This window comes from Ambystoma mexicanum, chromosome 6q (genome assembly GCF_040938575.1).
Source record: "Ambystoma mexicanum isolate Mex_15411 chromosome 6q, UKY_AmexF1_1, whole genome shotgun sequence".
NCBI lineage: Eukaryota > Metazoa > Chordata > Amphibia > Caudata > Ambystomatidae > Ambystoma > Ambystoma mexicanum.
Window position 1 is genome coordinate 1157038033 of NC_090937.1, and position 27309 is coordinate 1157065341.

General features: G+C 48.5%; 1 protein-coding gene across 2 annotated transcripts in view; it reads right to left on the bottom strand.

Annotated features, from left to right (window-relative positions):
• LIMCH1 (LIM and calponin homology domains 1) overlaps window positions 1–27309 on the bottom strand; it is a 1245196-nt gene that overhangs the window by 344011 nt on the left and 873876 nt on the right. For both annotated transcript variants that reach the window (XM_069631748.1, XM_069631749.1), the window contains 3 exons: window positions 25527–25784; window positions 23594–23935; window positions 17910–18188 (listed from right to left, as the gene is read on the bottom strand). In XM_069631748.1, the coding sequence (XP_069487849.1) occupies window positions 17910–18188; window positions 23594–23935; window positions 25527–25784 (879 nt within the window). The remainder of the gene's footprint in view (window positions 1–17909; window positions 18189–23593; window positions 23936–25526; window positions 25785–27309) is intronic.

A 27309-nucleotide genomic window follows, 5' to 3' on the forward strand; every position in this document is an offset into this window, starting at 1 on the left:
ATGACAGGAAGATGTTCCGACTGAGTGCCCATATCCAGATTTTCTGGGCAAGCCTGGACAGATCCTTGCTTGTTCAGGTAGAACATGGCTGTTGTGCTGTCCGTCCGGATTTGCACTGACAGGTTTAGTAGGTGGGGCTCCAACGCCTGAAGCGCTCTGAATACTGCCAGAAGCTCTAGCAGGTTGATGTGGTTCTTGGCCACTGAGTGAGACCAGAGACCCTGAGCTGTGTGGTGGAGATGGTGAGCTCCCCACCCCGTCAGGCATGCATCTGTAGTGACTATTGCCTGTACCTCGGGATCGTAAAAGGGTTTCCCCTGTGCGAGATTCTCTCTTGTCCACCAGTGAAGGCTTTGTACCAGTGTTGGCGAAACGACCACTAGATCATCCCACTGACCACTTGCCTGAGACCACTGTTTCACCAACCATTCCTGCATGGGACGCATGCGCAGGCGCGCGTGGGGGACCAGGTAAATACATGACGCCATCATGCCGAGTAAACGCATTGCTTTGCGTACCGTTATTTGTTGACCGGACTGATAATGCGGAATTTGCAGTAGTATATTCCGAATTCTTTCTTCTGAAGGAAAGGTCAACCCCTCTTGGGTATCTAGGATTGCTCCAAGGAATTGTTTTGAGGTGCTTAGCACTAGGCTTGACTTTTTCTCGTTGATTGAGAAGCCTAACTCGTGAAGGAGGTCGATAGTCCTTTGAATGTTTGTCCTGCAAATTCCTGGGGTTTCCCCCGTTATGAGCCAGTCGTCCAGATAAGGGTACACATGGGATTGCCTCCCTGCGTTTGTGTGCAGCCGCCACCGCCGGTACCTTGGTGAATACCCTTGGTGCTGAAGCTATCCCAAAGGGCAGTACCTTGAATTGGTAGTGTCGACTGTCCACCTTGAAGCGCAAATACTTTCTGTGCGCTGGGAACATGGAAATATGAAAATAAGCATCTTTCATATCGAAGGTTGCCATGTAATCCCCCTTTTTTAGGAGGGGATTACCTCTTGTAGCGTGGTCATACAAAATTTTTGGGGCTTGACATACTTGTTGGCAGGCCGTAAGTCCAGTACTGAGCGCATTGTCAAATCTTTCTTTGGCACAAGGAAGTAAGATGAATAAATACCCTTGTTTACCTGGTGTCCCGGGACGAGTTCTATTCCGTCCTTTTCTAGCAGAATGGCGATCTCCTCGAGGAGAATCTTCTGATGTTCTAAAGAGTGTACTCTTTGTCGTGGAGGATGGTTCCGGGGACGCTGCAGTAGTTCTATACAATATCCTGTGGATACTGTTGACAACACCCATCTGTCTGATGTGATCCCTTCCCAAGCCTGGGTGAAGTTGGAAATGTGTCCCCTTACTGGGGTTGCGTGAGAAGGGACCCTGAACTGAGCGTCACTGCTTTGGTGGAGGCGTGCCGCCTCCCTTGTTGGGGCTGCCTCTGCCTTTACCACAACCTCTCCTATTACCCCTGCCGTAACCCTGGGTAGACTGTTGGTTGTTGTTCCACTGTGTACCCTGCCCCTGGGAATAGGTAGATCCTCTCTGGGAATTTTGGCCGCGTGGGCGACGAAAATTACTATTCCCTCTCTGGTTAGGGGGTTTATTGGTTAACTGGCCAAGGGACTTCAGTGTTTCGTATTCGTCCTTGGCATTCTTCAGTGCGTCTTCGACCGCCTTACCAAACAGATCGGTTTCCACCGGTTTGTCCAACAATGATGCCTGGGTTTCTGCCTTAAAACCAGACTGCCGTAACCACGCATGTCTTTTGATAACAGTGCCTTCCGCTATCAATCTGCCTGCGTTGTCCGCGGCGTCGAAGGTTGCTTTCAAAATGCAACCAGACACGGCTCTACCCTCTGCGGAAATCCGAGCTAACTGGCCCTTTAAAGGTTCAGGAGCAGAGGCTATGAGTGCCGCGACCTCTTCCCACTGATGGCAGTTGTAGCTGGCCAACAGGGTGGTGGAGTTTGCAATCCTTGCTTGATAGGCGGACGTTGAGGCTACTTTCCTGCCGAAACCGTATAGTTTTTTGCTCTCCTTGTCGGGAGGAGCTTCGGACGATGACAAGGGTGATCCAGCCCTCTTACGAGTGTTGGTGACAACTAGGGAGTCTGGCTTCAGATGTCCTCTTATATAGAGAGGGTCAGACTGGGCCGCCCTGAAAAGTTTTTCAACCCTGGGATTGACTGCTCTGGTGAGGTTCGGGTTCACCAGGGACGGATCTATTCTCCGCTGAATGGACTTAAGGATAGGGATGGTCTGGGCAACAGGCCTCCTTTCTCCCACTAACTCTTCTGCGAAGTCCCTCTCCTCCTGGACATCGTGGGTGTCAATGTGGAAATGTTCTGCTGCGCGTGCGAGAACCTCGTTTAGGAGGGGTTGGTTATCGACCGGGGAGTCGGTAACCGGGGCTTCGTTCTCTACCGAGGAGTCTACTCTGTATGTTTCCGGGTCCTCCTCTTCCTCTTCCTGGTCCTCCTCATCCCCATATTAGCCCGTCCCGGTTTGCTCTTCTACCATGCCAAATTCTTGGTCCTCACCAAAGGAAGCCTCTCCTTGATACAGTGAGTATGGTCTTGCGTATGGTTGTACCTCGAAGGGTTCTGACCTCATCGGTGTTTCAAACCGGGGCTTTTTACTCGGGGGGGGGGATAGGATCATTAGAGCCTGAGGGTGTCGCCCCTTGTGGATCATACGAGAGGAAATGTTCTGGATTTTTATCATAAAAATCAGCCAAAGAAGACATTCTTGACATGACCCTATCTATGTCTTCAATGGACCATTTTTTGGAACTGGGAATGACTCTCTCAGCAAGTCTATGGGATTTATCTTGAGTAGCTTTGCTGGTTTTAGACATATCAGCAGACCCGGTTTTGTCTGTCTGTTTAGGGGGAGTGGTGTGTTTCACAGGTGTGGAAGAGTGCAAAGGTTGTTTCTTCTGCTGTTTACCCCCTCCCCGTGAGTGGAAAAATGTTTTCCCTGTCCTTTAATGGCTCCAGAGGTTTTCGACGCCTGGCATCGAGGATCGGGGGTGGTGTCCCTGTCCTTCGAGCGTGGGGCCTCGCTGATTTTAACTGCGGGCTCCGACTCCTGGAGTGCGGCCTGGGGGTGGAAGTCGTCTTCGTCTTCCGACGATCGAACTTCTGTTAGCCTAGGGAGTGAGGCACTCTTGACAAGAGTGGATGATTGCCTGGAGTCATGCGGCGATCTTGATCGAGAGCACCCAGGACACCGAATCGGACCGTTCTGTTTGTGCTTCTTTCCGAGAACTCGACGTCGTCGAGTCTCGGTTGGACTTATTGTGTTTAGTGTGTGTAGTATGTGAAGCGCTTGTGTCGCCGGGGGTCTTCCCCATAGCCGCCCTGCCGGATGACCTTCCGAGGTCGAGGACCTGCGCTCAGCTGTCTTTCGACGCCGTAATGCCCTCGCCGTCCGAAAGTACGGCGTCGCTGCCGTCGCTGAAGGCGCCCTCCGCTGCCATGGCCGCCTGCCTGGCGTGGTGGGCCCAACGCTTCGTCGAACGGTCCTTAAGTGTCTTAGGTTTAAACCTACTACACGCTCTGCAGTTCGCTTCGGGGTGGTCCCTCGGCAAGCAGAGATTGCACGTGGCGTGCCTGTCGACCCAAGGGTATTTGCGATTGCACTTGGGGCAGAATTGAAAAGGGGTACCCTCCATACTCACATTGAGGCAGCGGGCTGTTAAGTGTAGGAAATGTATAAGGTGTACCTATATACCAAGAGTGTAGAGTATGTACCACCCCCCACTCTCCCTACTTGCAGGGCCGAGGCCAGAGGCCTTCCGAAGCTAAAATCCGTCATGCAGAAGCCGACGGTCGATTTCTTCTCCAGCCGGCGTCGAGTGTCGAAGTTCGACGTTGGGGTGGGGAAGGATGTCAATAGATTATAATTTTAAATTTTTAGCAAAAGTATGGCTAAAACCAGGGGACTCCGCTAAATGCTTCCGACCAGTATGGCGGAAAAAAACAATCTGAGGATCCTAGACGCATGAGGGATCTTGGGTACAGTGGACGTCACACTAGGGATAGTATTACTGACACGCCCTGTGTCGACGCCCATTTCGAGTCTCGAAAAACAAACTGTAATACTCTGCAGCTTCCACTAGATGTCGGTCTATGCACAGCATGTGATCTAAGCAGATCCCACAAGCCTCAGAAATATATATATATATATATATATATATACACACACACACATATATATATATGCTTCTCCTTTCAAGGGCACCAACTGGATTATTCCCAATTAAAATATTTTTTTATTCAAACCTCTACGAAGTGTCCTTACAAGATTTCCAATGCAGGAACCTGTGCACACGACTAACAAGTTTGAAACACACAACCAGGCTACTAGTGAGCCCCAGATCCCCACCATAATAGCATATCCTTTGATCCACTACAAGATGCCCATAGACTTTCCGAACATCAGCTACTGAGCTCTTGCACACCCCAGATCAGGAGTTGGGTACATCTAAAGGTAGACGGTTAGCTGAAAACGAGAGTCCAGATCTGCAAGATGGGAGTTTGCTTTGTTGGAAGGGATGGAATTTTAACTCTATGGTAATAGGAAGTGCATGGATACTCGGGATCAAGGCGAAAATGCAATTACCTTTTCAGTGCACAACATAAAGTGTGGCTTTTTTTGTTCTTGCCCAGAACGGTTGGGGAAATGCAACCTTGGGTGCCAGAGCAAGCGCTGATTACGAGGAGTCACAGGCCAGAACATGGACCTTCTGTTAAGACTGGAGATAATAATAACTCTTTATAGTGTGAGCTAGTGGGTCCTTCTGGTTCAGGCAATGCCTCTGCGGCTGACATAAAAAGAATAGAGAGCACCCAGGTAGAGTATCCAGAAAGCCTCCAGAAGAAGCCTGATACAGTAGAAACGATGGAGATGCCCTATCACAAGTATTGCCAATTTGAAGACCGAGATAGCAGCCCTGAGTGCCAGCCGTAAAAAAAACCTGCCCGTTCTGAATCTCCAATAAATGTGCTATCCAGTAGCAGCGCATCCTATAAACAGGGCATGAGCGCGCGTATCAGAATTATAGTTCTTCCTGCAAAAGGTGGGGATAATCAATTTAAGCCATGAAGAATATTATTTATGAAGAGCTAAGCACAGTGGATGGCTCCCTCTCCCTGCACTCCTCGCGGCTCTGCAACGCAAATATTTAAAGTCTACAGATTCTCGACAAAAGGTCTTGTAGGCTCAGAACATTTCAATTCTATGACAAGACAGGAGGCTTGCATTATGCTTATCTTTCTTTAATACTGCCATATCAGCATTTCAAAACTTCAACTTTTAACTTTTATGATTTGGTTTTTCTTACATGTTACTTGGAAAAAAACAAAGCAGGAAGTTACAAGTTTCATCTCTCAACTGAATCAACTAGGTTTTAGAAACCACGCTTCCCATAATCCTGAGGCCCTTTGTAGTCCTGACCTCTACTCCCACACCAATCAGTGGCCAGATAGGGGTATAAACACTGGCTCCCCTAAGTCCATTCCTCTTTCTTTTTGCTGCCATACTGAGATAAGTGTTATTCCTCATGTTTCCGATCTTATATTATCGTTGCCTATTATAATTTAGTCACTAAATGTAGTCATTATCAATGATAGTTAGCTGATAGACTAACAGGTGTTTGATTGATGGCTGTCGAGAGCTTATTTTACAGCGTTTGTACCGTTGTGTAGAAAGCGCGCGTGCGCGTATTATCAGTGTTTTCCCCCGTCACGCTTTTATTTCAATTCTAACAGGAACGGGAGTGAGGAGAAGCGGGTCGGAGCCGCGGGCAAAGCCGCTCCCTTCTGGCAGCCGCCCCGTTCTCCTCCAGCGTATGCGAAGTCTTCGCTCGCGAAGGCTCTAGGACCCTGCGTCAGCCTACATTATACGCATGTGCGCGGAGGCGCCGCCGAACGCGCAGGGCTATAGGACCGAGCGAAGCAGGTTCAGCCTCAGAACATTCCCGGCATGCTCCACGTTCCCCTGACGCTCGCTTTTCGCGCGTACACATAGCGAAATGAAGCGGAGGGTCGTGCGAGTGAGTACCTGAGAGAAATTTTTCGAAAAAATAAAAAAGGAACAAGTTACTTACCTGTAACTGTTGTTCTCCAGCATGGGTCTGGCATGGATTCACATGCTCATGAATATTCCCCGTCGTCAGGCTGGGAATCCTCGGTAAAGAAAAAATCAGTATCAGTTTTGTTTCTGATCTGTCTTTCCTAGTAGTAACCAATCACTGATCTCTGCGTCATACTGACCACAGCCAATGACTGCCCTCTCCCTAAGCCCCGCCTCTGGCAGCCATCTTCAGATTTGGTAGCACGTGAAGTGGCAGTATGACCAAGTGACGAGCCGCAGAGGGGTAGGTGAGAGGGTTCGCATGCGAATCCATGCCAGACCCATGCTGGAGAACAACAGTTACAGGTAAGTAACTTGTTCCTTCTCCAGCATGGGGTCTGGCATGGATTCACATGCTCATGAATATAAGATTAAATAGCAGTACACACATGCACAACCACGGGGGGTGGTAAAAGGCTTAACATTAAGCAATACAAAAAACTCAACATTAAGCATCTCTTACCTCCTCATCTGGCTCACCTTAAGCGAACAGGTTGCGCAGCACTGCTTGGCCGACCCTGGACTCCTCCCTGGAATCCCGATCGACGCAGTAGAATCTCGTGAAGGTGTGCGTCGACCTCCACGTAGCAGCCCTGCAGATGTCCAGCAGGGGCACACCAGATAAGAACGCCGTAGTGGCAGCGATCTCTCTGGTCAAATGGGCTCTCGGACGGCCTGGCAGCGGTCGGTTAGCCAACCGGTGACAGTGCATGATGCAGCCGGAGAGCCATCTGGAAATAGAAGACTTCGAGAGAGCCTTCCCTTGATTCACAGGTCCAAAGTTCACGAACAGCTGTGCTGTCCTCCGGAAACTCTTTGTGCGGTCCACGTAGAACTTCAGCGCTCTAGCCACATCCAGCGAGTGCAAAGTCCTCTCGGCCGGCGACGAAGGAGACGGGAAGAAAACAGGTAACACCAAGGGCTCGTTAAGATGGAAGTCCGACGACACCTTGGGCATAAAGGAGGGGTGCGTCCTAAGCACCACCCTCGAGGCATGGAAAGTCAAGTACGGTGCTTTGCAGGATAGGGCCTGGATCTCTCCCACTCGTCGTGCGGAGGTAATGGCCACCAGGAACGCAGTCTTCCACGACACAAACTTCATAGGTGCGGAGTGCATCAGCTCGAATGGGGGCACCATGAGTCTGGTCAGCACCACGTTAAGTTCCCACGCCGGGACCTTCACTGGCGGGAACGACCGGAACAGTCCTTTCATAAATTCTTTCACCAGTCGATGGGACCACAGGGACGTCCATCCTGTGTTTCTGGTATACCTGGAGATCGCCGCCAGATGAATCTTAATGGAGGCATGGGCTAGCCCAGCCTTTGCCAGCGATAGCAGGTACGGCAGCACTTGAGGGGCCGTAATCCGTAGGGGGTTGATCTTCTGTGCTCGGCACCAGATAGAGAGCCTCGAGGACGCCCTGGCCTTTGCAAGAACCTCTCTGCAATCGGCTGGTATATCGTAGCCTCCAAATTCTAGCGCTGCAGGAGCCAAGCCTGCAGGTTCAGCGACGCCGGGTCATGGTGGAAGACGGCGCCTCCTTCTCTGGAGAGAAGGTCCGCGTCCGCCGACAGCTTGATGGGAGGGGACGTTGACAAGTCCAGAAGGTCCGGGAACCAGATCTGCCTCGGCCACGCCGGTGCGACGAGGATTATCCTGCACCGGGTCCTCTTGAGCTGGCTGATGAATTGAAGCAGAAACGGCAACGGAGGGAACGCATACAGGTATAGGCCGTGCCAGGGGGACGAGAACGCATCGCCCATGCTTCTCGGCTGGGGAAACCTGCTGGCGAATCTCTTGTACTTCGAGTTCGTCGCTGTTGCGAACAGGTCGATTTGGGGTTTGCCCCATCGTCGGAAGAGTTGATCCACCTGATCCTGGCGCAGTTCCCACTCGTAATACGCGCGCAGCTCCCTGCTGAGCGTGTCGGCGATGGTGTTGCTTTCTCCTGCCAGGTGGAAGGGAACCAGGAACATCCCCTGGGTGACCGCCCAGTGCCACAGATCCTGTGCCTCCTTGGATAGGGCTGGGGATCTGGTGCCTCCCTGCTTCCGTATGTAAAACATTGTTGTGGTGTTGTCCGTGAAGATCCGCACCACCTTGCCCTTGAGCGACGGGAGGAACGATTTGAGAGCCCAGAACACGGCTCGGAGTTCCAGGACGTTGATGTGCAGGAGCCTCTCCTCCGGGAGCCAGAGGCCTCTTGCGTGGAGATCTCCGGTGTGGGCGCCCCAACCTTCCAGGGAGGCGTCCGTCGTCACCGTCTCCTGGTACGCCGGCGTCTGAAAGTCCTTGCCCGCCGTGAGGTGCGCTCGAACGCCCCGCCACTGAATCGCCCACTGGAACACCTCGTTGAGGGGGACCCTGTCTTCGAAGGCGCCCGTCGCCTGTATCCAATGGGCGTTGAGAAATTCTTGAAGAGGGCGCATCTGTAGTCTGCAGAGGCGCACCAGGTAGATGCAAGAGGACATCATCCCCAGAAGGGACTTGATGGACCTCACCCTGGCCACGTCCGTGGCTAGCAGGCGCTGCACTTTGCCTAGAATGGTCTTCATCCGTTCTTCCGACGGGGCCGCCAGGCGCCTCACTGTATCGAGCTTCGCTCCCAGAAACAGGGCCACCTGCGACGGCACCAGGTGGGACTTCGGGTAGTTTATGGAGAATCCCAGGTTTGTGAGTAGCTGGACGGTCCTCGCAGTGTGTTCGACGGCGAGTTCCCTCGTCCTTGAGCGGATGAGCCAGTCGTCCAGGTAGGGGTAGACGTGAATCCCCTGTAGGCGCAGCCGCGCCGCCACTGGTGCAAGGCACTTGGTAAAGACCCTGGGGGCCGACTTCAATCCCAACGGCAGTGCTCTGAATTGGTAGTGGCGTCCCTGGACGACGAACCTGAGGAACCTTCGGTGACTTTTGAGGATGGGAACGTGGAAGTATGCATCCTCCAGGTCCAACGACGATAGAAAGTCGCCTTCCTCCAGCTGTATTTGTTCAAACGACGAAGGTCCAGGATGGGGTGCCAGACGCCCGTCTTCTTCCTGACGAGGAAGTACCTTGAGTACACCCCGGAGCCTCTTTGGGACAAGCTCGATGGCGCCTTTCCTGAGCATCGCCCGTACTTCCAACAGCAGTTGCGGGACGTGATTTTCCTTCCTGGCCACAGGTGGAACGTGAGGGCACTTCTTCAGGAATTCGATAGAGTGTCCTCTTGCCAGGGTATCCAGCACCCAACTGTCAGTGGAGATGGACTTCCACACGCCGACGAAATTCGTCAGCCGGCCTCCCACCGGGGTGCTTCGGTGGGGGCCCGAGACCACGGCCGGTTGAGTCCTGCTTGGAGGCGGTGGCCTTGCCGCCCTGGCCACCTTGCCGACGGTGGCGAGGAGCTCCCTGCTTGCCGCGACCACTGTAGGCCTCCTGAGACGAGGAGCGTGCCGCCTGGCAGTCGGACGACGAGCCACCGCTGGATCCCTTGGAGGCAACCTGTCTGCCTCCAGAGCTCCGAAAGGGTCTCGTTGCTGAAGGGCTCCTAGCGTCTCCGTGTCCGTTTTTATGGCTTGGAGGGACTCGTCCACCGCCTTCCCGAACAAGTTGCTGCCGTCGAAAGGCATATCCAACACCCTGGTCTGGACGTCCTGACGGAAGTCGGTCACCCGGAGCCAACCCCGTCGTAGTAGGCAAACACTGTTGCCCAGCTGGCGGAACCCGGTATCGGCAATATCGGTTGCCACCGTTATGGGGTGGGCCGAGGCCACCTCGCCCTCTTGCAGTATTTCCAGGGCCTCGGACCTCTTGTCGTCCGGCAGGAAGTCCAATATGGGGGCCAGCTTAAACCAGAGCTCCCTTCGTAACGGGCCACGATCGCCAGGGCGTTGGCCGCTTTGATCGTCGTCGCCGCCGACAAAATGACCCGCCGCCCCATGGCGTCCAACTTCTTTCCCTCGCCGTCCGGCAGGGAATTCGACGTCGAGGCTCCTGACCCCGCCGCTTTCTTCTTCGCCGCCGCCGAGACGACCGAGTCTGGCGTTGGCTGGGCCCTGAGGCACAGGGGAGCAGTTTCGGGGACCCGGTACTTCTTCTCGTACCGGTCTCGTTTGGCTGGTGCCGTGGAGGGGTTTTTGAGAACCGACAGGCCCTCCTCCCAGATGTCATTGATTAGGGGCACCGCGATGACCGTCTTCCTCTTGGCCTCCCGGCGCTGATAGAGGAAACCTTCCTTTTTCTGCTCCTCCGGGCAGAGCTGGAACAATTCGGACGCCCTGGCGATCATGGAGTGGAATGAGCCAATCTCGTCGGGCGGCGAGGCCCGTGCGACGGGAGACCTGTTCCGTCGTCATCGCCGTCAGAACCCGTCGTCGAGCCCAACGCACCGTCATCTCCCGACTCGTGGGAGGATGAGGAGGGAACTGCAGGCCTTACGGGGGTGAGCGGAGGAGAGGGTTGGGTCCTCCGTCGTTTGTTCTGAGGACTTCCCGACGGGCCAGGTTGCGGGTCCTCCGGCCTGGGCCGTGGGAATCTCGTCCTTATCTCAGAGCATAAGGACTGGATGGCAGACAAAATGGCTGCCAAGCCATCCTGAGGCCTAGGATCCGGCTGCGCCGGAAGGGAAGGCCCCTCTTCCTCACCATCATCGTCTTCCTCGGTTATCTCCCGAGGATCTTCCTGACGGGATCGAACCTTCTCGATTTGGACTTCGAGGTTCCTCACGGCCTCGGTCAGTTCCTCCTCCGAGGCTGACTCCGAGCTCGAGGAGGGCACCGTGCCCCCCCTCGCTTCTTCCATCATGGCGGCCACGACGATGGGCTGAAAAGAGGATTCCCTCCTTGGTGGCAGGGAAACTCTAGTCCCGGAGGCAGTCTCCGCTGGCGTTGTCTCTGCCGGCTTGGCCAGAGTCGCCGCGATAGCCTCGATAGAGGCCTTCGCCTGCTGGGTAGGGGCCTTCACCACCTTAGGTGCGTCCTGGGCCTTCTCCTTCGGGGGAGGGGCGACGCCTCGCTCCCCCTCTTCCGAGATCAGACGGGGCTTCTCCCGAAGCTTACCCGGGGTCTCGGACTCTCTCTTCCCCGAACCGGAGCGTTGGCTCGTGGTTGACGGTGCCGGGGAAGGTGCACCCTGCCTGACGACCGAAGAGCTCGACCTTTCGGCGCTCCCGGAGCCAGCGGACTCGCAGCGCTTGGCCTGGTGTTGGACCCCCGTTGCCGGAGCGCCCGCACAGGACTTAGAAGCCCGCTCGGACCCTTTCTTCTTCTTCTCACCCGTCGAGCCCTTCTCCAACCAGCTTGCGAGACGGGATCGACGGTCCCTCATGGTCCGCTCCGACAAGTTCTTGCAGAACTGGCAGTCCTTCTCTACATGAGTCTTATCCCCATTAAGACAGTAGAGGCATCGCTAATGTTCATCTTCCTTAAACACATTCTGCAGCCCGCATCCAGGGCAGCTGCGAAACAGCTTGGGTCCGGGCGACGAACTCGCATCCTGGGCCATCTCGAAGCCACGAATCTTCTGGAATCCTCCAAGAAGTTGATTCGACGAAATCTTCACCCTTGAGGGGCGTAGGAAAATCCCGCAACGGGTAGCCGTTAACGGGAGTAGAAACGGTGGAGCCTGAGGCTCGATTACCGAAAAAATTTGAAAATTCACCTGAAAAAGCGTGAAACACGCAGTAAAAGCTCGAGAGCTAAGCACGAGGACTCCCAACACTTGAACGTGCGGTAAAAATCTGAAGATGGCTGCCAGAGGCGGGGCTTAGGTAGAGGGCAGTCATTGGCTGTGGTCAGTATGACGCAGAGATCAGTGATTGGTTACTACTAGGAAAGACAGATCAGAAACGAAACTGATACTGATTTTTTCTTTACCGATTATTCCCAGCCTGATGACGGGGAATATTCAAGAGCATGTGAATCCATGCCAGACCCCATGCTGGAGAATAAGACATTTCTTGGTTGTATCTGTTGGATCTACAGAGAGCGTGAAACAGTTTCACAGATAAGCTAGAAGGCGCAGAGTGCACAGGAGGTAAACTCTGAGAGCCTTAATTTTCAGCTGACCCTGAGAAGTTAGCGCTGCTTACAGTATTCAATGGCTCACTCATCGCACCCGAGAGATTCCCAGTCCACCTCACCAGAGTGGAGTGAACAAGAGTGGGAGGAAGAACCCACTTGGCAAGACAGATTTATCCCTCAGCTTCAAGAGGGTACTGGGAGATTCGCTTTCTCAAGCAGTCTCCCAAGGGGTGCAACCTTTGACTGAAAGGTTAGAAATGCTCGAAGCATGCATGGCTGAACAGCAGGAACAGCTGGCAGCCAGGAAGAGACGGGCTGACAGCCCTGGAGAGGGGACGTCAGCTGGACACCCTCAGAAGAGGGTTGAAAATAAGGGAGGTAAAAAAGCCCGGAAGAGCGCAGACTCATTGACCCCCTTGGGCACAAAAGATAGGGTTGACTCTGTTCCCCAAAGTGAAAGCGACCCAGTCGCCAGATTGAAAGAAGTCTTTGTAGCAACATTAGCAGATGGCCACATCAGACCCCCTGCCCCAGGGGTGGACAATTAAGGGGAATATGAAGAGGGATATGCCCCCGGCGAGGAAGAAGAGTTCCCTCAACCAATCCCTCAAACTCTTCCCGAGGAAGAAGACAACGTAATGGATATGTTTGATCCGGAGTCCATTAGACACCCAAAGTCTTCTGAGTGGGTGCCCTCACCAGGAGTGGCATTATACATGTTACAACACATCAGGAAGCCTCTGGACAGAGAAGTTCGATCCCGCATGCGATCAGAATGTCCACGGCCTGAACTGCCCGGGAAGCTGGCAGATACACCAGAACTAGACCCAAAAAGGGTCACCTTTGTGACCAAAACAGCACGAGACGTTATGAAAGGAATCGATCGTGCGTGGAAAGGGTGTCAAGATAAGCTCTTGGATTTAGCAGGTCCACTGGCAAAGATTATGGACCTTGTATAAAAATCAAAAGATACTGGTACCCCAGTAGATATTCACGCCCTATGTAACTGGGCTCAAAGGGCAGTGTGCTTGTTGGGTAACGCCAACTGTGCGCTCTCTTCAGAGCGTAGAAGAGGCATCCTGCTAAAGATCGACAATAAGCTCAGCGATTTAGCCACGTATGAAACAGGCGAGGGTGTGAAAGGCCTGCTTTTCGGGGAGGCTTTCGCTAAGGAAATGTCTCAATTTGTTGGCACCTACTCAGCCCTCGAGAGGGCTCAGAGCTCTATAAAGAAGATATTTCCCGGGCGTGGGACCGGACGAGTTAGAGGTCATTCGTCCGGTCGCTACAACTATCAAAGAAGACCTCAAGGTCCACGCGCTCAATATTGGGAAAACTGTCAACAGGACACCTTTTTCCCGGCCAGAGGAAGACATCCAAAAGGCCGCAGAGGAAGAGGTTCTTTCCGTCAGCCCGGCGCAACAGGCGGTGAGTACACCAATTGTTCCTATCGGAGGCAGAACTCTCCGTTTTCTGAGAGAATGGCAAGCTTTGTCAAGCGATGCTTGGGTTTTAGAAGCAGTAGCGGGCCTTCACCTAGATTTCATAGACATCCCAAAGCAGTACAGAGAACCTGTCCCCATTTGCATGCCACAAGAAGAGAAAGCGCTTTTACACAGCGAGTTAAGCAAATTAATAGAGAAAAACGCAATAGAGCGCGAGAGCACAGGTGGTCAGGTGTTCCTCAGGAATATGTTCCCTGTGCGCAGAGGGGAAAAGATTCGTCCAGTCATAAATCTAAAAGAATTGAACAGTTGGCTGCAATACAACCATTTCAAGATGGAGGGCATACATCTCCTCCGAGACCTATTGCGTTCGGGAGATTGGCTAGCCCGTCTAGACCTCAAAGACGCCTATCTAGCGATTCCGATAGCAACTACCTTTCGGAAGTATCTCCAGTTCCAATGGGAAGGAGAGATCTGGCGCTTTGCATGCCTGCCGTTCGGGCTGTTGTCAGCACCTTGGGCGTTCACGAAAGTGATGAAGCCAGTAGCTGCAGCCATCAGGGAGAGAGGTATTTGTAGGATTATCTATCTGGACGATATCCTGGTGATGCGATCCAGCAAAGAGACCCTCACGAGAGATGTGCAGTGGATTTCAGGTTCCTATCATCTCTGGGATTCTTAGTCAATTTAGAGAAGTCCTAATTAGCGCCAGTTCAGAGATTGGAATTTTTAGGCTTCCACATAGATACTGTGAAAGCGACTCTAGAGCTGCCAGGTCACAAAGTGAGATCGATAAAGAAGGAGCTCAGGACAGTGATGGCAAAGGGAGTAATTTCGCTTCGGAATCTGGCCAGAATAGTAGGTCTGCTTGCAGCCTCCATTTAGCCCATCTTCCCGGGTCCGTTACATTATCGAGCGTTGCAGAGGCTCAAGATCAAGCATCTCCGCGGAGGCCTGAGATACCATCAGCTAGTGAACCTAGACCAAGAAGCCATGACAGAGCTACGGTGGTGGCTAGAGAACATGGAAGCCTGGAACGGACGAGCGATCTTCGGAGATGTTCCAGAACTGACCATCGAGTCAGACGCAAGCAGGTCAGGTTGGGGAGCCAGGTGCGAACAAACCCAGACAGGCGGGAAATGTTCCGGCGAAGAGTTGAATCTCCACATAAATTGTCTAGAACTTCTTGCAGGCTCCTTCGCAGTTCGGGCATTTACGAAGGACGAAATAAGATGTTGCGTATTGCTCAAGATGGACAACATCTCAGCAGTCCACTACATCAACAAATTAGGGGGAACAAGATCCAGAATGCTAGCGGAATTAGCGAACGATTTCTGGCATTATTGCCTTCAGAACGACATTACGGTGACTGCAGAATATCTTCCAGGGAACCAGAACAGTATAGCAGACTGGAACTCTCGATATCTTGTAGACTCCAGTGATTGGAAGCTGTACCCTCTAGTTTTAAAGTGTCTCCAAGACATATGGGGACCCCTAGACATAGATCTGTTTGCGTCCAGACTGAATGCGCAGACGCAGAAATATTTCAGTTGGAGGATAGATCCAGGAGCAGCGGGTACAGACGCTTTTCTACATCCATGGAACGGAGCAGTCCACTATGCCTTCCCGCCATTCGCAATGATCACAAGAGCTCTAGCGAAAGTCCGCAGAGACAAAGCGGAGGTGGCGATGGTGCTACCCTGTTGGAAGGCGCAGGCCTGGTTTCCAGTAGCGATGGAACTTTCTGCGGATTTTCCGAGGATAGTTCCGAGCATCCAGGGCCTTCTACTCGACCCGACCGGTCGGGTTCACCCGCTCATAGATTCGGGCTCCTTGCAGCTGATTGCCTGCAGGGTTTCAGGAGAAGATGGAACTTGCCAAGAATTTCGGACCTCGCTGCAGATTGTATCCGAGATTCCTGGGCGTCTTCCACTATTAGGAGCTATAACACGGCTTGGAGCAGTTGGGCGCAGTGGTGTTCAGAACACAGTCTGGATCCCATTTCAGCACCTCTAGTGAATATCCTGAACTTTTTGGCTTCAAAATTCCAGGAGGGTTCTGCTTACAGAACGACAGGAGTCTACAGATCTGCAATTTCAGCAGGGCACAATAAAATAGAAAATAATCCAGTAGGAGAGCACCCAGCAATCTTACGGCTCCTCAAAGGTATAAAATTGAGAAGGCCGCCAGAGCCAAAGTATGCGGTGTTATGGGACGTTAAAGACGTTTTTCAGTTATTCCTTAGGTGGCCGGAAAATGAAGCTTTATCCCGGTCACAATCATCAGGCAGATTAGCCATGCTTCTATGTCTAGTAGCGTGCAGGAGAGTGTCAGACGTGAAAGCATTGGAAATAGATAGAAAGATATTTTATCCAGAAGGAGTAGCGTTTACTATCGCGAAAAGAACAAAGACCGACTCCAGAGTAATCTCCTACCCATATTTTGCAGAGAATAAGAAGTTATGCGTAGCACAATGTATCAAAGATTATGAAGCAGCAACAGCGCAGATCAGACCGCGCAGCGTAACCCAGTTGCTTATAGCGCGTAGGAAGCCTCACCACGCAGTAGCGACAGCTACCATTGCGAGATGGGTGAGGGAGGTCATGCAATGGGCAGGGATAGACTTATCCTTATTTGGTGCACATTCCGCTAGGGAAGCAATGGCTTCTAGAGCGTTTGGGACAGGAGTAGCCCTACAAGATATTATGAAATCTTCAGATTGGTCTTCTGAATCCACCTTTAAGACTTTTTACTTCAAGCTAGTATCTGATATACCGAATAGAGTGATAGCAAGCTTTGAACAAGCATAATGCGAGCCTCCTGTCTTGTCATAGAATAAAGATTGCCCACGCTAATAGCTCAGGAAAGTCTTCATTCTATTAAAGACAAGGAGGCGGCATTATATCCCACCCTAATGAATGAAACAAATGAGAGCAATGACTGAGCGAATGAAAAATGTCATGCATGGTGTCCATTTGTAGTTCATTCCCGCCCTCATATGATTTTCTGTTCTCATAGGAGACGATCAGAAGGCGACATGAGGAGTTCAGGATATATACCGAGGATCTTCTGGCAAGTTGTCCCGTTGGACCGATCAGTCACGCCAGCTGCGGATCAAGTGCAGGCCTTATGGATTGTGTTTGGCATTTTGTGGACTCTCTGTACTTCTAGAACTCTGATGGCAAAAGAAAGAGGAATGGACTTAGGGGAGCCAGTGTTGATACCCCTATCTGGCCACTGATTGGTGTGGGAGTAGAGGTCAGGGCTACAAAGGGCCTCAGGATTATGGGAAGCATGGTTTCTAAAACCTAGTTGATTCAGTTGCGAGATGAAACTTGTAACTTCCTGCTTTGTTTTTTTCCAAGTAACATGTAAGAAAAATCAAAACATAAAAGTTAAAAGTTGAAGTTTTGAAATGCTGATATGGCAGTATTAAAGAAAGATAAGCATAATGCTCGCCTCCTTGTCTTTAATAGAATGAAGACTTTCCTGAGCTATTAGCGTGGGCAATCTTTATTGGCAAACAGGGATAATTCAACGACCGAGAAAGAGTGCTCTGCAGGCTGTATTCAGAAAAGGGAGGTCTGATATAAACAGATTAAAATCTAACACTTCCCAGACATGTGTAAAAACTCTTTGTGAAGAAGATCAGCTCTCCTGGAAATAGGGATGGGGCTCTCTCCACTTTGGAAACATTTGCGTCGGTCTAGCACCCAGCCAGATTAAAGGTCAAAACACCTAGGGAGACACGTTATGTATACAGAGGCCGAGAAAAAGTCCCTTCTCGGAAATGTCAAAAATGGGTAACGTGAAGCCGGAGCAGTTTATGTTTGCAGTCTGAGTGAGATGCACTGCGTCAGATTGGTTCCTACTGAGAGAGTCTACACGAGGAAAAAGGACAGAGTGAGGTATGCAGAATCAATCTGGGTTGGCTAGACTTTAATGGATCCTCCTAAACCATCTCCTACATGAAGTGCTGGACAGGAGGCCATGGAGAGTGATGAATGGAAACTCAGGATCATCGCATGGCGTGTCTTCATATTTTAATATACTGACAGCGACTCGGGTATAAAACAATGTACTGTCGATGTAATCCTCAATGAAAAAACACTGAACTAGGAAAAACTGTTGTTGTACACAAAAAGCAAGCAGGAAGCTCACAGTGAGGCCTAGCATCCTCCAACCTTCTTTCAGACAGCAAAGAAAGGCAAGAAGCTCGCAAGCAGCTGGAAGCTATTGCCTTGCATTCTCCACCCTCTCCTCACACGCCGAAGGCAGGCATGAAGCTGGCAAGAAGCCCACAGCTGGTGGCTTGAAACTTCTAACCTCTCCTCTTTAAGATGAGCCCAAGAGCATACTTCAGGAAAACTCCTCTTCTGCACGTGGTGATGAACAACTGAGGCTGTGGACTCTACAGTTCCATCTGGACCAGGCTTCTTCCGACATACTCCCAGCCTTCTCATACTCATGTCATCTCTACTGGGGTCTGCAAGACGTGCCAAATCTTTACTACCTTCCCCATGGCCGCTTAACTTCTGCTTCTCAGGCAATAGAGATGAAGCAACGTGTCTGCGACAACCTTCCTTCGCGGGCCACGTTACCTCACTAGCAAGCATTGTCCATCAGTGGAGAAACAGGAAAATCAAAAAGAAATCAGAGAGCAAATTGAAAGTTAACTCCCACACTAAGCAGCCCAACCCGCTCCAGAGGAAATCGGGTTTACATTAGATGGGGCAGCCATTCCCCATAGTCGGCAAATCCATCAACTCAAGTCCATGAGACAAATTTCCAATACAGAGTAAAAACAGCACACACATGCACAGGGTATGTCACTGAAATGTGAAGGGCACTCTTGGGTAGCTTACAGTAACCATAGAAATCAGCATGCTGTTAGAAAATAACCACTAGAAAAAACAAAGGAGTAGGTGGCAGGACTGATGCGTTTAGCTTGCATCAAGCCCTGTCCTGCACAGATGCTTTAACGACCACCTTGAACATGCCAAAGTCGGAGATCGTTTTTCACAGAAAGGCTTGCTGTATAAAATATAAAGTGGGGCTAAAATAGGCAAACAAAATCTCCAAGTAAGAGAAATATGGTGCTCAAGCCAAAAAGCATGACCCTCCTTTCTGCACGTGGCGGGTTTGTGGGTGGTTAATAATACAAATCACTTTAAGAACATTGGGACAGAGGTTATAAAGGCAAACCAAATGTCTGCAATGCAGCATTATGGTATTTCAAAATTCAACATCATAGTTAAATCATTTTTATATGTGCTTTAGAAATCAAACAACATGGGGAAAAAGTGAACAGTTGTTGCAGATGGCAGTGCCATACATATTTTAACTTTCCTGATGTTATGACCAATCTAACATGATCAGGAGTAGAATGTACATGGACTTCTTGGCTTAAGTTTAAAAGAGTGTGCTTTCTGTCTACAGGAGAATATATCAAGGATGTAAAAACATGTCTGCAATCATTCCTGTAAATCCAAGTGTAAATTAAACAACACAGTCTAAAGCGAGCACAGAGGTTGGATGTGCCCTTCCCATATAACGAGCAAGAAAGGAACGGATCAGTCCGTACACAACATCTAGTCCTGCCACATGGGACCTTACGGAAACGAGCATTGGGCTTTTGTGTAAGCACGGGGTTGGCATTTGCCAGGCACTGCCATAGCTGTTGATTTACAATTACAATTTTACAAATGGGTGATACCGGATGGCCTGTTGAGACTGATAGTCGGCCTGCATGAGTACTCTAACATACAGGTCAGGCTTGATCAGGAAGGAACATTATCGCAGAAAATTGTGACACAAACAGGACTGAGGCAGGGTTGCATTTTGGCACCTTGCCTTTTTAACTTGTATGTTTCAGACATTAATGAGGCCATAGATCATGTTGCTTTGGTATCTCCTAAACGGGATGCTTTTAAATTTATTTGGCTTCCATACACAGCAGTGGAGTTGCTAGGTCTGGAAAAGACCCGGGGCTACGCTGATGTCAGAACTGTTGGGACTGGGGGCTAGCTAGTCTTTTGGCTGTAGCTCCTGAGATTCTATCCGGGGCTACAACCAAAAGATCAGGGGCTATAGCCCTCTTAGCCCCCCCCTAGCAACGCCCCTGATACAGACAACTTTTTGTTATTTGATTACACGCTTACTAGACTGCAAATATTGATTAATGCAATCTCTGACTCTGTAAAGGACAATTCATTGATAATCAATTCAGGAACAACGAAAATAATGCAACTAACTGCTAGGAAGAAATTACCCATTTTAAATGGATGAATGGAAATTATAAATTGGATAGAATGGACAATTTGATTTATTTAGGTTTTAAATAAGCCTCAAAGTTCAAATTAAGGAATGTCTGAGGCTTAGGCCTTGGATAATCATATGTGTAAGATCGATGCCAAATATGGGAAATGTCCACTAATTCACTTTATTAAATTCTATGAAGGTAAAGGCATTCCGAAAGTAATCTACAGGATCGAAGTACTGCAACCCTGGGTTACAGATACTTTCAGTAAACCAGAAGGTCTTATATGGTGTAAGGTTTTACTAAATCCTAACTCTGTTCCAATTGCTGCAATTAGGTTTGAACTGTGGCTTAAATCATTGGAAATTAGGGCAAAATGGAGATTCCTCGCATTTTATTTTTTTGTCTTAGTCCATTAAAAGAAACAATGTATGAAGACTTGAATTGTATGTTACAACCAAAAAACGAAAGGTCCGTGAACCTATTTGTTGAGTTTTGTGATCACATGCTGGCAGAAATTGGACAGAGTAAGGAGGAGTTTGTTACCCACCCCAGTAAACCAAAGGCTGCCTTATACCAACTGGATTGAACTGCTAACTTGGATAAACTTCATAGGTAGGACTGTGAGTCATCTTTTTTATGATCATAACAAATTAGCGGTTGTTGCTCCCTACTTGAACATCTTTCCAAATCAATGTTTGTGATGTTTTCTTAAATATTACACCTTACTAGACACATTCTTAGAAGGCATAACTGGCTGCCAGAGGAGCAGCCATTCTGTCGTTTATGTAAAGATATTAATAAACCTGATACTTTGAAACACTTGTTGACTTCTTGCACAGCATTGGAGGCATTACTAACTTTATATATTTTTTTTGCATATACTGCAGTGAAAATGTGTGGTTTAAATGCCAAGGTGGACACCCAAACTCGGTTGTTTTGGCTGTTTTGGGATTTGTGAAATGTTTGAGATTGTGATTCAGAGGATTTTGCAATGATTTTAACTACACAATCATTTTTACTACTAGTGTACAAATGAGTGTTTGATGAACAGTTTTTAGAGCATATTGATAATGAAATAACGGATTGTTTTGATTTTTTAGTCTGATTATTGAGTTGGTTTATTATGTTGGTAATGACGATGTTATGATATTGTTAAAGGTTGAAAGGTGTTTTAACCAAACAAAATAACACCATTACAAAATGCAGTTAAGTGCCTTCTGTATAAATTGAATTCATTATCTATCATGTTTTTAAGAGAGTGAAAATAGTGCTCATGTAATAAATAAAACCACATTATCTATTCATCCTAAATATAAACTTATCTTTCACAATAAATACGACCTGTATTCCCAATTTTCTAATCTTCACTGGGTATGTATTATAAAGAACTATAATACAGCTACTAAAATGAGGCGAAGCTGACGACGGAACAAAGGTTTCTATCCAAACCTATACATGGCAGGTGATCCCTTTGTTCTCTGGGTGCATTCCTGCAAAGTCATCAGGGACCCAATTGGCCAGGACTAGCCTTTAATTCAACATGCTGAAAAAGTGAATCTAAGACCTTGGACACATTTTGAAGCTTAATTCATCTGAACCAATATTGGTAACTGTGCTACAAAATACTAGAAAAGTTGCATTTGATATTGTTTCTTACAGATTAAAATTCAGATATACATTTTGAAGGTCCAAAAACGCTAAGAGCGTCTGTGTCTGAATTAAGAAATGTCTAATGCACATTAATGAAAAAGCGAGTCCCTTGCAACCTCGGTCCAAAAACGCAAAGAGCGTCTGTGTCTGAATTAAGAAATGTCTAATACACATTAATGAAAAAGCCATTCCCTTGCACACCCTCGGAGTGGTAGTTTAATGACCATCACAGAGCTTTGGCAGTAAGTCTGCTGGGTGAAGGGAACATGTCTGAGCAACTAGAGGGCAGATTTATTTTCGGAGATCTGCTGTGTGTGTCTCACGGATTTACAAGTCATTGCATTTGTGATATAGAAATGGAATATAGAACTATTTTTCTCAGTTGCTCGTAGGACATTCAAGAGTGAAGCTATATAAATGTGACATTAAATAAGAGCATATACAGTAAATATATTACTAGTTAATAGCTCTGTGGCAAAAGGCAGGCCCAATCCAGACATTTTTATTGGAAGCAAAGTCAAACTCTGAATTTACCAATCAAAAGCTCATTTGTGCGGTGCCAACACCCACTGTAGACACCTCCTCGTGATGAGGATCACCCAGAGTTCATATTGGGCCCATGGCTGGTCTAACCAGATTACCAGAGCGACCAATAGAAATTAGGATGCAGAATCTGGAATATTGGCGGGGTGTCCCTCTTAAGGAGAAGTTTGAGGGGAAAGGATTCTCTCTTCTGATCAACAAGGGACTTGATTTTTGGTGGTTGGAAAAAATACTCTGAATTGAATGAGGATGTCTGAAGATGCCTCTACATCACGTATCCCTCCAATCACACGTGTGACACGTCAAGCGGCTTTGAAGTGGATTGATGTGGTTCTGGTTTTTCCGGAGTACACATCTGCATAGTACTCCGCATGAAGCCTGGTTTAGCGAGGTCCCATTGCAGTGTGCATCAGCGTTTCACTGCTGATTTCCATAAGGGAAAAAAACGAATGTACCTAGAAATCAAGTTAATTGCATTTCACATTTGTGCCATTGCCTGCCTCGCCTCATCATAGTGGGTGTAGTGGAGTTATTTTCAATACCCAGTGAAGATTTGAAATTGGAAGTACATGTCTACAAGTATTTATTGTGAATGAGAAGTGTATATTTAGACTCAACAGATCATTTGGTTTTATTTATTCCATGGAGACTATCATGGCTTTAAGACAGTGAAAACAATGAGCTTAATTTAGGCAGAAGGCACTGAATTGTAAATCATATTGAAGAGAAGGTTTTCATGCCTACAAGATCAGTGCGCCTACACAGATATATTATTGTGTGTGCAGTACCCTCCTCCCATGGAAACCAGCAAGGGCCTAATGGCCAGGCATCTTGTGGCAAAGTAACTGATGGCACAAGTGTCATTATGTGGTGATCAGGGGTCACAGAGCTCTCCAGTTCAGAAACTAGAACGCCTTTCAAACCCCTCTATAGTTTAGCGAAATAAAGCCCATCCTTTTGATCAAAGGCTAAGCTGGGAGGTTCACTGGATGCAACTGTGACAAAGATACATGACGGCACCATAGTGAAAGGCTTCTAGCTAGATCACTACGGCCACCTAGAGGAGAGCTTCTTGCTATGTCATGATGTCACAATGCTTAAGGACTTTTAGCTAGACCACAATGTCACCGTAGCGGAAGGCTTCTGGCTAGATCATGGCGAGCACAATAGTGGAGAACCTCTAGCCATATCGTGACGGCACTGTAGTGGAGGGCTCCTAGCCAGATTATGATGGCACTGTAGTGGAGGGCTCCCAGCCAGATTATGATGGCACTGTAGTGGAGGGCTCCTAGCCAGATTATGATGGCACTGTTGTGGAGGGCTCCTAGCCAGATTATGATGGCACTGTTGTGGAGGGCTTCTAGTCAGATCCCAATGTTATCCTTGAAAATTGCAATTGTTTCCGATCATACAGTGAAGTCTGAACATACGGCTATAGTGCCGCTTGCAGGAACAAGACATACACGTCAATAACTTCAGCCACCTTGCATGCGTAATTATTGCGTGACATTCCAAACTCGATGCAGTTAGTAGCCTCCAAAACAGCCTTAAATACCTGGCGTCATATTGCAACCCTTCATCGTTGCTCTCTCTATTGACCATTTCAGAGGCACCCACAGGAGGTCTTACTGCTGTTGCAGAACAGGCCTTTGACCTGGTAACGTCTCCAGAGACTTCGTCAGTGGCTTCAGGCTTAGCTAGGCTAAGCTTCTCCCATTTCTGCTGGTCAATCTCCGTTACGGGCCCAAAGTGCACAAACCTCTGCCTGTGATGAGGCCTCTTTCTGGATTCCTTTGTCTTGCGACAAGCCAGGTCATCCTCAGGTGCCACTGGCACTTTCTCTGAGGCGCTCGGTTCTGCTTTACAAACGTGGGCAGGGAGCCTGGACTCATCATCACTGAGCGGTCAAGCAGCAAAGAATAGAAAGTGTAAAAAAATAAATAAAAGCTTAGCACCAAAAAGAAACATGGAACATCAATATGAAAGACACAATGGATTTGGGGATTTTGAAAAATAATGTGCTGATGTGTGTTTAAAAAAAGGCACGTATGGGAAACTAGTTTCGGCTGGGCGGCCATCCCTCATGCATTAAGGCATAAACAATGGTAGAATTAGGATATCTGCTTACTTAGTACAGTGCCAGAATTCACTTGCCCAAAGATCTTAAGAAAAACGGGAGTACATAAGGTTTGCATTTACCTAAAATATTTAAGCGTTATGTTGAAAAGGTTTGGTTTATGGCACGAATTTGATAGGTTAAATGCTGGGGAGCTAACGGGGCATATGCAGTCTTGTTTCATTTTACAAATGCTGGCAGAAGTGATAGAACAGGCCACAACTTTAAGTGCCACTAAATCTCACCCCATCCCTACACAGCATTCAATATATACATAGAAGTGTGAGGGGATCCAATATGGGGATACAGGTGTGATCTAGAAGGGAGTTTGGGCCTTCAGCGCCCCCTAGATGCGCAGATGTTGCATTACAATGTAAATTATTTATAAAACGTTACTGCTCGATTCCTGCAGGTGGCGGGACACTTTCAGACTGAGAAATAGCGTGGACATCATCACCTCCATATGCCCTTTTTTCCTCCCCTTCCCAGCAATGCAAATAAAAATAAAGGGCAGGATTTATTGCACATGAGGATTTAAACAGTTGCATCAAACCTTGGGAACTCTTATGATTTGTCTGTGACCGGTTTTATTCAGTGCCACTAGAAAGCGACAGGTTCCTGGGTACAAGGACATGTATGCAGAAATGATCTGGGTGCATCATGCCTTGTAATTCTGCATCGCCCCTGCGCAAAGGAAAGGAGAACCATCCCGCATTACGGGCTCCTTAGACTTTCATCCATCCACGCATACTATTGACCATGCAGTGCTAAGACATTTTGCTTCTAAGAGAAATTGCTGCCAGAGACTAGACCCATTATCCTCATTCCAAGATATGAGATCCCTTGGAACTCCGTATTTGCTTGAATAATACTATACACATAGCATATCTTGCTGTTCCGTTACAAAAAACAGAGACTGCTAAGAAGATTGTTCTCTCAAAGCACCAGACCAACTGCTTTGCAAATTGAACTGGAGGCATGAGCTTCTTAAAAAGAACAGAGGAGCGTTGGACAGAACGGCTACTCCTCCTCATATGTAAAGTTTATTTACTGTTTTCTGTATTCTCATTTTTATTGAACACGGTTTCTTTACTGTTAATGAACTGTTGTTGTACTTGGACCTATGCTAAGGATGGGCTGCGGGGTGGCATGCACTCTTTACTATGATGGTTTATCTCTGACTATGGTGGTAAATCAATGTGTAATAACAACTGTAGACTTGGAAGCGCAATCCCTCATCTGAATGAAAACATCTGAAGTTGTCCTGCTTGCTTAGATGCTTGTTAATCTCTACTGAAAGAGCTTCTGTGCTCTGAATACCAAGAATTCAACCCCACCTATGGCCATCTAGATAGACGCCATCTGGACTAACCTCGTTTCAGCTGACACTCTCAGCCTCTCCCAGGTCTCTATATCTGCCTTGGTTATGGAGGCCTTCATAAAGCTTGCGGGCTCCCGGGCTTGGAGCGCGCTACCTTGCGTCTTACGCTTGGCCAAGTCATCCCTCTGAATATCTGGAGTCTTCTCAAGCTCTTCCTCCTCTTCAGACTCATCCTCACAAAGCCCCAGGAATGGATTTTCTTTGCGTGTAACAATTTGTATCCCCTCCTCCGGTCGGCCCTTGTGTTCACTACATCAGCACACGTTTCCACGGGAAAGGAAAACATTGCATTGCGGGAAGGGAGAGGATACAATGGCAGAGTATTAATAGCAGCATGCAAAGGCTCAGCAGTGAAAAAAACTAGGCGATCATCAAAATAAGAGGCATGCTAAAAGCAAATTATCACTTGAAATAAAGATCACTTTCCTTATTGGGCACCATGTGGTGCCAGCGTTGAAGACAGACGGATCCTGGCACTGCAGGGTACGCGCCTGTGCCGGTACGTCTAACATGACAGTCTCCTAATCCCTCTAATACTAGTCTCCATCGTACTAATTCAAGGCTCTTTGCAGAACAGCTGTTGACTTTCCACCCACACTCACATCTAATTTGTTCAACATTTAAGGAAACCACATTACAGGGATCTAATTAGGTTATAAGAAGGACTGCTATTACTTCAGACACGTGAAACATCAAACAAAAAAAACAGCTGCAGAGCATGTTTTCAATTGCCAAAATACACTAGAACGCATGAGTAACATGTACCCAGGAGAACACATTTGAACAGCAAGTGGAGTCCCTATGAAACAATACACTGGGCAATCGGTGTTTTAGCTCCACTAGATGCCAAACTGGCATGCACAGCGCCAAATTGACTGCAATTGATAAGTTTGGGTATATTTGCTGTTTTGAGATGGGTGGTCATTATTCAACAAAGCGGAAAGGCTATTACACAGTACAAGCCACTAGCGCTGAACCAATTAAAGTCATCTACTCAAATAAACAAGTGATTGGGATCCAATGAAAGATGTAAGCATCTGCAATACAGACTCCTCAACAAATATGTGCCGTCTACATCTTTAGTCAAACTTCCTGCCCATCAATGTGTACGCCATCCAGCACTGCCAACATCTCCGCCAGAGTCAACCAAGTGTCCGAGTCCAAAATACATGCAGATTTACTCTGCTAATTTAGCAACTTCTGGACTGTCAGTCCTAAGCTCCTGCTATTAGAGTAATAGTACTGCTGTGTCCATGGCACACAACACAGCAGCATAGTGTGATGCCAAACAAATGCACACGCAGCCTCGATCCTCATGTGTGATTACCCCAACACTGAGAAGAACAATCAAATGTGAAGTGGGCTAAACCAGTGGGGATGAAAGTGTGCACCCTCGTGAACAGAATGAATACATACGTTACTACAGGCTGTGATAAGCTGATTTAGAAACAAAATATTAGGCCTACTCTGCTCTCAATGTGTGGGCAGATTTGAAGGAGCAGAACGGATAGGAGAAAGGCAGAAGTGATGGGCAGCATGGATCCTGGATTTTCCAAGACCGTTGCGTGGGGATGCCAAACTGGCTGTCCAGTATATTGCACCGGAAGTGCACTTCAATTTATCCAGGAAGTAACGGACACCGACGTCAACAGAAAGGGAGGCCCTGCACATGGAGTAGCACTTGGTGACGCAGAAGTCATTCCATTAAGGAAAGCAAGTCCGCCTGCTAGGGGCATTTGCACAATAGGTGACAAAATCGCCTGGCTGAAGGTCT